The sequence below is a fragment of the Eschrichtius robustus genome, chromosome 14 (genome assembly GCF_028021215.1).
Source record: "Eschrichtius robustus isolate mEscRob2 chromosome 14, mEscRob2.pri, whole genome shotgun sequence".
Lineage (NCBI taxonomy): Eukaryota > Metazoa > Chordata > Mammalia > Artiodactyla > Eschrichtiidae > Eschrichtius > Eschrichtius robustus.
In genome coordinates this window covers 86,452,451-86,464,499 of record NC_090837.1, presented here as the reverse complement: position 1 = coordinate 86,464,499, position 12,049 = coordinate 86,452,451, and the positions used below count along the sequence as shown (strand labels likewise).

The window sequence follows — 12,049 nt, the reverse complement described above, 5'->3', positions numbered from 1 at the left end:
CTACGGTAATCAAAATAGAGTGGAATGGGCATAAAGATAAACACAAAGACCAATGGTACAGAATTGAAAGTATAGAATTGAATCCAAACATCGACATTGAACTGATTTTTGGCGAAGGTGCCATGACCATTCATTAGGGAAACAACTTTCTCTTCAACAAATGGTGCTGGGATATCTGGATAACTAAATGAAAAGAATAAAGTTTTGGACTCCTACCTCACTCCATATATTAAAAAAAAAAAAAAAACTCAAAATGGATCAATGACCTAAATATAAGCGCTAAAGGTATAAAACTATTAGAAGAAAACACAGGAATAAATCTTTCTGACTTCAGATTTGGCAATGGATTCTTAGATTGATACCAAAAACTCAAGCAACAAAAGAAAAAAGTAGAGAGATCAGATTTCACAAAAATGAAAAACATTTGTCCATCTAAGGACATTACCAACAATGTGAAAAGAAAACCTATAGGATGGGAGAAAATATTTGCAAATCATGTATGAAATAAGGGTTTAATATCCAGAATTGTAAGAACTCTTACAATTTAAAGGCAAACAATCTACTTAAAAAATGGGCAAAGAACTTGAAAGAATACACTAGAAGCTAATAAAATTTATTGCATGTAGGGTGGTGGCTCAGGGACAAGGGAAGACAAGTTTTTGTTGTACATCTTTTTATATTTAAAAGATGTTAAACCATGTGAATGTATTATTTTTTCAAACCTTAAAACCTGTTTTTAATGTTTTATTTTTTTAATTACCTAGGATATTGCTATGATCAGTTTACTAAGGGACATTTTAATTGTATTTACATATCAATAAAAAGGTTTATACTGATAAGAGAACACATAAAACTTGAGAAATAAGAAAAAATAAAAATATTAATCCTTCAATCTCGAGACCTTTTTAAAAATATAGATATAAAGAACTAGGGTAAAATATTAAATACAAGTAATCCAATATATCAAAGGATAAAACGAAATAAAAGTTTTGACCTTTTATGCCCTGGGATTAGTTTCAAAGAAAGGCAAGGTATACTTCATTATTTACCAATTTAATTTTGAGGGAATACAACTTTGGTATATAATAAATGGTAAATCTTCCGGTAAAACAGAATAAAGTACAAATAATTAAACAAAGATAAATGATCAATTCTTCATGAAATTATAAGTATATAAATATTTTAAAATATAAAAACCTTAAAATCAGCCAAAAAGTAAACATCATACCACAAATAAAATATATGTGTATATATAAATATGTTTACATATATATTTATATATATATATCTGATTACTGATGATGCAAATTTATAAATACTTCATGCAGTACAATCAGATTTTAGTGGTAGTTTTTTATGGTTAAAAAAGGGAAAATTAAAATAAAAAAGCTTAAACTGCATCTCATAACAATTAGGTTTCTGTGATATTTTAAAGATTATATTAAGGAAACATAGTAAAAGGGATGCAAACATTAATGCATTGCATGGATTATGTTACAAGCTGAAAAAGGAAAAGAAGCTCAAACACCATTCTGCCAGGCAGAACTGCAAAACAATCTGAAATTGGACACTGATCCTTCAAGACACAGAAAAATTTCCATACTTATTAACGTCTCACAGCTATTTTTAAATATTAGGTAAAATAAAACCATCAGTAAGAAAACAGTCATGTTTATCTTTTTTAAATTAAAAATACCTATAGGTATAAAAAATTTTTAAGCTCTACACATACATTTTCTTGAGGATCAGTACAAATTTCTTGTGCTAAACAGATAATTAAGGATAAGCTCTACATGGGTTTTGCCAATGCACTGTGTACCTATCATACTGTAGGTCCCGTGAATTATGATTAAAACCGGTGGTAAATATTAAGAGGATAACAAAAGAAACTTTTATGACACATTCTAAAATATTCTTAACCCATTAAAAAAAAATTTCTGAACTGAAAATTGATTTCATAAATTGAATAATTCAAATAAATAATTAACTTGTTTGCAAATAAATCATTCACTGTCATTTAAATGAGATTACAGATAACTTTTCATTACTCTTTTATTGGCTAAATATAACTCTAAAAATAACTTTCTACAGTATTTATGGCTTGTAACATAGGCAATGTGTACTAAAATAAATTTGCTACTCTATTTTGGACATATAAAGCATCTGGTCAATAACAGGTGAGCTACAAGAAAAACAAAAAAGGTACTTTCAAAAGTTATTGTAGACAATATTATAACTATCCTATCATCCTAAGACAAGTGTAATTACTGCCAAACAAATACAATAAAACTAACATTAATAATAGGTAACTATGTTTAAGAAAAGTTACATTATTAGTCCCTGTGAATGTTCAATACAAAGTGTGTCTATTTCTGTAGACAAATCATGCATATCATATCAAAAGCAGAGATAGAATAAATTAGTTAACTGGTAATGTAAAAAACGGACAGTGTTCATGGCACATAAATGGACCTACAGTAATAGTTAGTGCTGCAAAAGCTAATGATGCTTTAAGCAAAACTGGAAAACATGAATACCATGCAGTTTTACTGAACTCACCTGACAGAGGTGTAAAACCATTCTCTAGGAGCAGAGATGCATGCACAAAAGTAAGAATATGATTGCAAGTAATAGACTTTAACAAAATAAAAATATAACACTAAACTTCAAAATGACAAAAAATGGACAACATGATGAGATCTGGGGAATGAAAATACTTTTATGTGTCTCACCTCTCTCTTTGCCAACAGCACATTAGGAACAATGTGTGGCAGGCAGCGCCCCAGCATTAACATAACACTTTTCTCACTGTCTGCAATCCGAGACACCTAGAAAACCGAAGAATTAATAAATGATGACACTGGAGAACTTCTGTGCATGATGGTATTGTACTTAAAGTTTATGTTTTGGACCCTGTCACCTCTGTTCCAAACACACAACCAAAATTACAATTGATGATGATGATGATAAAAACAACAAGAACAACTGTAATCCCTAATGGGATAAACATTTTTATAGACCAGAAATGGATTTAAAACACTGTTAAGAAGCAAGGGTGAAGACAGGGAGGCTTACAAGGCTTCAGTTCTGGGAACAAACAGGGATAACACAGGACTGGGGCAGCTTCAACGGTTTTTAATTTTGTTCTTGAGGAAAAGGTGCCCACAAAGCTACAGGCTTTGCCTAAGGTGAAAGTAGTTTGCATAATGAAGCTGCATGCAAGGGAAGTCCAAGGGGGCTGACCCAGTCTTACAACGAGGATTGCCAGATTGCATCCAAACCATCCTCTAGCTCTTTCATATTCTTAATGACATTGTGGGACAGAAGCCCAAAAGAGGTGAAGTGGAATCAACCACAAAACAGCTAGAAAGGGAGGAGTGAGTATAAAGATAGGAGAAAAAAAGAAAAAAACCCTCTGAAGATAAGCCTGCAACAACAATTACAAAGGACTTGAGGAAAACAAATCTGAGAGCTAATAAACTCTGAAACCAAAGACAATCAATCCGAACCTAGGGGTAGGACAGAAATAAAGATGCAAGCGTAGAGAATGGACTTGAGGACACGGGGAGGGGTAAGGGTAAGCTGGGACGAAGTGAGAGAGTGGCATGGACATATATACACTACCAAATGTAAAATAGCTAGTGGGAAGCAGCTGCATAGCACAGGGAGATCAGCTCGCTGCTTTGTGACCACCTAGAGGGGTGGGATAGGGAGGGTGGGAGGGAGACGCAAGAGGGAGGAGACATGGGGATATATATATATGTATAGCTGATTCACTTTGTTATAAAGCAGAAACTAACACACCATTGTAAAGCAATTATACTCCAATAAAGATGTTAAAAAAAAAAAAGAAAATTACAGACAACCAAAAAAAAAAAAATCCATATGCCCAACTTCTCTTGAAAAAGACTGTTATCGGCTATGCCTTGCACAGAGAATCAGCCTAAATGGTAAGCGGGGCTGACATCCAACAGGCACTCATTTGCCACACCAGGTATATATCCACCAAAAGTAAGGAGTATCGTTTTAATTTGCACAAAGGTGCTATATAGTCTAGCAATGGCACTATCCTTGGGCCCTCACACACACACAGAAGCAATCACCTGGAAGATTTAGGCAAAGGATGTAAGTCTGAATTTACTACAGTACCCACCACTCCTTATTATTACCCTCTTGCTTCACCATATTATGAGACCTGCCCGGTTTCTTTGCAGACATTTGAGTTCACAGCTTTTGGTCAGCATCAAAAGGAAACAATATTTTTGATTTATTCATCTAAATAACCTAAGTTTAGATTCACTTTGCAGAGGTAGGTTGTTCAGCTCCTGACACCAATGCAAATACTCAGCAATTAGGCTTTACAATCATATAGACCTGGGTAGCTGTCTAACATTGGGAAAGTTATGGGACTTGTCTAAAATTTCCTTATCTGGAAAATTAGACTAATATTACCTACTTTGTAAGTTTGCAAATTAAAATGCAGATTAAGTGAGATGACATGTAACATAATGCTTAGTGTGTGTTAGGTATTTTTTAATGGAATTTCATGTTAACTGCTGAAATAATACCCTTACCCTGACCCTGAAGCAGAAAGCTTATCAGTTATTTCTGGAATCACGAATATTTGTTCAAACTTATTAGACTATAAAGCATAAAGCATGAAGGTGGGGGAAAAAAAAGACAATCCGAATGAAATTAAAAATAGAGTAATCTAAAAATAACTGAAATTATAAACAATATGTACACTTGATTTGGTTTTCTGAATTATACCATAGAGAGGCATATAACCATATGTTGGTAGACATAACAAAACTAGACTGTAAAAGGCCACTTTAATACTAAACAAAGCTTTAATCTAAAGACAAAAATAATCAACTACTTTCCTTAAAATTTTAAAATTTTAGGCACAATTTCTTAGAGCATTATTTTAAATAATAGATTTGTACTTGAAATAGAGTCTTATCACAATTATTTTTGGGTAAGATGCTAAGAAGAAAAACGGAATGTTTTAAGAAAGTTTGAAAGAATCGGGTATAATTTACCTCTGATCCTAAACGACTATCTGCTGACATTCGACAGAAAGAGAGTAGTGCTTGATGGAAAGCAGGAGACAACTTCCTAGAAGAAAATATTGAATGAAAATGGGACAATACCAAATAGTTACCACTGGCATTTAAGGAGAAAGTAAGTTGCAGGTTATAATTCCCATCCTTGCATGATCCCTACCCCACAAATGTTAACTGAATATCTCAGCCACAAAAGACTTAAAGGTCACTTCAGTGGAGAATTATACTGGGGAAAAGAAATCAGCAATAGATGCTGATCTTAAAAGAGCTTGATGTTATGGGAATGAATGACTTATAAATGTTAGTGGATTAAACCTGAAGTGGTATGGCAGGTCAATGACCACAGAAAGTGCTTGTAAAACCTGAAATGAGTTTTTTTTTTTCTTCCCTAATTCTCTATGGTCCCAGAAAGGTAAACAGTGGATACAAAGGCTGACCTGGTATGTTGCTGAGAAGTTTTACAGATCTATATAATGATAATGATAATCCTTAATGTTAGAAACCCACATAAAAGAATTAAAAATTAAAGATAAATGAAGGAGAGGCTTGTTCAACATTCATGGTATATCTCAAAGGAAGTATTTTTGTAATTGAAAATATTAGCCTATTTATGTTTAATAAAAAAGGTTAAAACATTTACATTTTTAAAACAACACTGGTCTCTACGTAATAGTATTCATAATATTATAACTATGAGTTGTACTTTATTTGCTCAATCTACAAAGAAAAGGGCTAACACCAAAGTTACATAATAGAGGTTATTTAGTATACACCACAAAGTGGCCCCAGTAACATCTCATTGTGGAGTTAGTGTGCCAAAGCTTAAGCCTATTTGCTTGTTATGTTTCCCCTCCCATATTCTTTCAGTGGAGGGAGCTATAATGCATCCAATTGCCCAAGCCAGAAAGCCTTTATCCTTCCCTTTCTTTTAATCTCCTAATCCAATCAATCTCTTACTTTCTAACTATCTTATAAATCTATCCACTTCTTTCTAATACAGGAAATTCAATCATTTCTTACTTGGATTCTTCCAATAGATATCCTATTATTCTCCTTTCTTCCTGTCTTGCTACCCTCCAATTACCTCTACCCTAGAGGACTCTTTCTAAAACTTAGATGCCATCATGTCCCAACTCTCTAAAATGAGTTAACACGGCTTATATGACTTAGTCTTTGCTTAGTTCTCCAACTTCATCTCCTGTCATTCTTCTCACTTGCATTCTTTGCTTCAACCTTAATAAATTCTTCTTAGCTCCCAAAGTGCACAGTGTTCTCCCTGCACATGCTGTTCTCTCTTAGTGGGAAGACTTCGTCTTATTTCTTTGTCTGGTTAACTGCTACTTAGTCATCAGGTCTAAAGTTAGATAACACTTCTTCCCTGAAATCTTTCCTGCTCTGATGACTAGGTTAGGTGCCCTGATTACGTCTTCCCAAAGCAAGGTGAACTTCTCTTATATTACTACTCTTCATACTTATAATAATTGTCTGTTGGCCTCTCTCATACTGTAAGGTTTGTAACCGAAGGGATGACCATATGTTTGGTTACCATTACACTCCTCTTTAAGACTGCCTGACATATAGTTAAGAGCTAAAAAAATTAGTTGAAGAAATTTAACAGTCATCTTTCTCCAGAGAGTGGCTTTGGTGTATCAAAGGAGATATATGGAAGTACTCCTAAACACTAAGAACTATTACGAATGCCACTGTTATTGAGTATCATTTTTATGACTGTATCTTAACCATATTAGATTAAATGCACTTTGAGGATTGGGCTGTGTCTATTTCAACCCCCATAATACCTAAAAATACACACACACACACACACACACACACACACACACACTTAAGCAGGTACACAGAAAGTTGTGGCACATGAGGGGAAAGATTTGCTTGGGGAAAAAAAAATCAAATACTTCTCACTAATAATGAGTACCTTTAAAACAAATTAGTCATGCTTTCCTATTACATCCTAACACTTGGTATAATATTCTTCCATTTAATAGGAGGAGGAGGAAGCATGGCTTTGTGGCTCAGAATGCACCACAGGGTAATTTGTGAGGATTAACTAAGTTAGTATACATAAAGCATGTAGAACTGTGCCTGACATATAAAAAAGAACTCAGTAAATGTTCCTTTCTTAATATTTTTCACATTAAAATGTAAAATAATTTTAAACACATTTTGTTTCCCCTACTAGAAAACATAATCATGACGGGCAAGGGACCGTGCTTTTGTCATCTGAGTTCAATCACTGCGATCCAATAAAAACTAAATGAATTAAGAGAATATTAATGATACAATATTAGTAATGGAAGCAGACACAGGAAAAAGGCCTAAGATTAATAGCTAATCCCCTCTTTAGTACAGGCAACTATTCAGTACCAAAACCTTCTAATGAGTCTGATAATGACGGTAGAATACAGAAAAGGTAAAAAGCACTGGGTAAAATACAGCACATAAAACATACATATTATTTATGGGTTTAAGTACTTGGCTAAGATAGGACCTATCCCATTTATGGTCTATTCCTTGTTAATACAATTTAACTTAGTAATTACTTGTGATTTTTTTTTTTTTTTTGGTGACATGGACTTTGCTATGTGTTAAGTTCATGCCAAACATAAAAATTCATACATCTGACCTGCAAAATAAGAATTGAAACTCTTCTATTTTGACAATGTTCTAAATAGCTGAAAGATGCATTTCAAAACACAGGATGCATACTAACCTATTGGGTTTATCAAAATGGACTGTGTTTTTATTTGATGGAGAAGAAGATGGCATTCCTTCTCTTTCTCTCCTGGGGAAAGAATTTGGGAAATTCTCTTTAGGAATAGTGGAATCAATTTCATCTGATTTTGAAAGATGGATATCCTTGTTTTCTCCCTTTTCTGAACTATTTACAACTGAATTCTGTCCACTGTCTCCAGAGTCTTTGTGGGAAGACTGATCCAAAGAAGGCTGAACAGAGTCACAAACTACAGGGCTGGCAAAGTGTTCATTTTTGAGGAAGTCCATTTCACTGTAGAAAGAAAGAGAAATTATCAGAGAATAACTGTATTTTTTAAAACTTTGGTAATAGCATAAACCTCATAATGGGTTTAATGGTTTAAAAGTATAACATATTAATAGAAAGTGGTTTGGCAACTGATTAATCTTTTCTGCACCATATACACTGATGCCTCATATACCTAGAAGTGCAGCTACAAACTCTTATAAAGCATAAAAATGGTTTTATAAACTATGCTTTGGATTAGCACTTAACTTTCTTCATTTGCAAAATGGGGAAAATTATACAGAATTAAGAATTAAATGAAATAATGAATGGGAAATATGTACAACACTACTGTGAAGAAGCTATTTTATTACTACTGATATAATTTGGAGAAAATAAAAAATATCTTATTTCTTGGTTCCAAGACATATGCAATTACATTATTATTACGGGGACTTAACAACTTTTTTGGGGGGAAAAGGACACTTTAAGTATATAAGCAACTATAAGACTTTTTACCAGAAGTATTAGGATATGAAAAATTATGTCTTACAACTGAAATGTTATTTTATATATTTATATAATCTGTCAATTTCTTTAAAAACTTTAAGAGGTCTTTTAGAAATAATGATTAAGTACTAACCTTTCAAGTCTTCTGATTTGTTCCATCAAAGACCATTTCTCACTATTTAATAAACTAATTTTATCTTCTAATTTCTTTACTAGCAAGGAGTTCTAAAATCAAAATGGGAGAAAAACAGAAACTCAAGATCTCATAGTATGCTTTTATGAGGTTTAAATACTTTTTGTGGACTGAATTACTTAGTTAATACCTCTCACCTCTACAGTCTGAGGAGTTTCAAGGGTTGGAGGAAGGTTGCCTAAAACTGGTGTCAGAGCCTCTAATTCATCTTCTTCTACACCACTGGCCACATCCACAAGATCTTTCCCAGTCACTTGATGATTTCCAAAATCTCGGTAGAGTTGCAGTAAGTCTGGAGGTTTTGGAATGTTTAACCCTACATCATCCCATAGTTCAAAATCCTAAAAGATAAAAAATAATAATATAAAAAAAATCTATGTGGCAGTTTTATCTTGCATTTTTGAAATTTATCTTTTTTTTTAAACATCTTTATTGGAGTACAATTGCTTTACAATGGTGTGTTAGTTTCTGCTTTATAACAAAATGAATCAGTTATACCTATACATATGTCCCCATATCTTTTGCGTCTCCCTCTCTCCCACCCTCCCTATCCAACCCCTCTAGCTGGTCACAAAGCACCGAGTTGATCTCCCTGTGCTATGCAGCTGCTTCCCACTAGCAATCTATTTTACATTTAGGTAGTGTATATATCTCCATGCCACTCTCTCACTTTGTCCCAGCTTACCCTTCCCCCTCCCCGTATCCTCAAGTCCATTCTCTAGTAGGTCTGCATCTTTATTCCCGTCTTGCCCCTAGGTTCTTCATGACCATTATTATTATTTTTTTTTAGATTCCATATATATGTGTTAGCATACGGTATTTGTTCTTCTCTTTCTGACTTACTTCACTCCGTATGATAGACTCTAGGTCCATCCACCTCACTACAAATAACTCAATTTCGTTTCTTCTTATGGCTGAGTAATATTCCATTGTATATATGTGCCACATCTTCTTTATCCATTCATCTGTTGATGGACACTTAGGTTGCTTCCATTTCCTGGGTATTGTAAATAGAGCTGCAATGAACACTGTGGTACATGACTCGTTTTGAATTATGGTTCTCTCAGGGTATATGCCCAGTAGTGGGATTGCTGGGTCATATGGTAGTTCTATTTTTAGTTTCTTAAGGAACCTCCATACTGTTCTCCATAGTGGCTGTATCAATTTACATTCCCACCAACAGTGCAAGAGGGTTCCCTTTTCTCCACACCCTCTCCGGCATTTACTGTTGTAGATGTTTTGATGATGGCCATTCTGAGTGGTGTGAGGTGATACCTCATTGTAGTTTTGATTTGCATTTCTCTAATGATTAATGAGGTTGAGCATTCTTTCATGTGTTTGTTGGCAATCTGTATATCTTCTTTGGAGAAATGTCTATTTAGGGCTTCTGCCCATTTTTGGATTGGGTTTTTTGTTTTTTTAATATTGAGCTGCATGAGCTGTTAATATATTTTGGAGATTAATCCTTTGTCCATTGATTCGCTTGCAAATATTTTCTCCCATTCTGAGGGTTGTCTTTTCGTCTTGTTTGTAGTTTCCTTTGCTGTGCAAAAGCTTTTAAGTTTCATTAGGTCCCATTTGTTTATTTTTGTTTTTATTTCCATTACTCGAGGAGGTGGATCAAAAAACATCTTGCTGTGATTTATGTCAAAGAGTGTTCTTCCTATGTTTTCCTCTAAGAGTTTTAGAGTGTCTGGTCTTACATTTAGGTCTCTGATCCATTTTGAGTTTATTTTTGTGTATGGTGTTAGGGAGTTTTCTAATTTCACGCTTTTACATGTAGCTGTCCAGGTTTCCCAGCACCACTTATTGAAGAGACTATCTTTTCTCCATTGTATGTCCTTGCCTCCTTTGTCATAGATGAGTTGACCATAGGTGTGTGGGTTTATCTCTGGGCTTTCTATCATGTTCCATTGATCTATATTTCTGTTTTTGTGCCAGTACCATATTGTCTTGATTACTGTAGCTTTGTAGTTTAGTCTGAAGTCTGGGAGCCCGATTCCTCCAGCTCCGTTTTTTTCCCTCAAGACCACTTTGGCTATTCGGGGTCTTTTGTGTCTCCATACAAATTTTAAGATTTTTTTTGTTCTAGCTCCGTAAAAAATGCCATTGGTAATTTGATAGGGATTGCATTGAATTTGTAGATTGCTTTGGGTAGTACAGTCATTTTCACAATATTGATTCTTCCAATCCAAGAACATGGTATATCTCTCCATCTGGGTGTATCATCTTTAATTTCTTTCATCAGTGTCTTATAATTTTCTGCATACAGGTCTTTTGTCTCCTTAGGTACGTTTATTCCTAGATATTTTATCTTTTTGCTACAATGGTAAAGGGGAGTGTTTTCTTAATTTCACTTCCAGATTTTTCATCATTAGTGTATAGGAATGCAAGAGATTTCTGTGCATTAATTTTGTATCCTGCTACTTTACCAAATTCATTGATTAGCTCTAGTAGTTTTCTGGTAGCATCTTTAGGATTCTCTATGTATAGTATCATGTCATCTGCAAACAGTGACAGCTTTACTTCTTCTTTTCTGATTTGGATTCCTTTTATTTCTTTTTCTTCTCTGATTGCTGTGGCTAAAACTTCCAAAACTATGTTGAATAATAGTGGTGAGAGCGGGAAACCTTGTCTTGTTCCTGATCTTAGTGGAAATCGTTTCAGTTTTTCAACACTGAGGACAATATTGGCTGTGGGTTTGGCATATATGGCCTTTATTATGTTCAGGAAAGTTCCCTCTATGCCTGCTTTCTGGAGGGTATTTTATCATAAATGGGTGTTGAATTTATCGAAAGCTTTCTCTGCATCTATTGAGATGATCATATGGTTTTTCTCCATCAATTTGTTAATATGGTGTATCACATTGATTGATTTGCATATATTGAAGAATCCCTGCATATCTGGGATAAACCCCACTTGATCATGGTGTATGATCCTTTTAATGTGCTGCTGGATTCTGTTTGCTAGTATTTTGTTGAGGATTTTTGCATCTATGTTCATCAGTGATATTGGCCTCTAGTTTTCTTTCTTTGAGACATCTTTGTCTGGTTTTGGTATCAGGGTGATGGTGGCCTCGTAGAATGAGTTTGGCAGTGTACCTCCCTCTCCTATATTTTGGAAGAGTTTGAGAAGGATAGGTGTTAGCTCTTCTCTAAATGTTTGATCGAATTCGCCTGTGAAGCCATCTGGTCCTGGGCTTTTGTTTGTTGGAAGATTTTAAATCACAGTTTCAATATCAGTGCTTGTGATTGGTCTGTTCATATTTTCTATTTCTTCCTGGTT

The 12,049-nt window shown here is 34.2% G+C and overlaps 1 protein-coding gene across 2 annotated transcripts in view; it reads right to left on the bottom strand.

The window, feature by feature from the left end:
- The window catches only part of RELCH (RAB11 binding and LisH domain, coiled-coil and HEAT repeat containing), a 122,031-nt gene that overhangs the window by 72,323 nt on the left and 37,659 nt on the right, over positions 1–12,049 (bottom strand). For both annotated transcript variants that reach the window (XM_068563230.1, XM_068563231.1), the window contains exons 6-10: positions 8,902–9,105; positions 8,705–8,796; positions 7,795–8,088; positions 5,043–5,118; positions 2,733–2,828 (exon numbers count right to left, since the gene is read on the bottom strand). In XM_068563230.1, the coding sequence (XP_068419331.1) occupies positions 2,733–2,828; positions 5,043–5,118; positions 7,795–8,088; positions 8,705–8,796; positions 8,902–9,105 (762 nt within the window). The remainder of the gene's footprint in view (positions 1–2,732; positions 2,829–5,042; positions 5,119–7,794; positions 8,089–8,704; positions 8,797–8,901; positions 9,106–12,049) is intronic.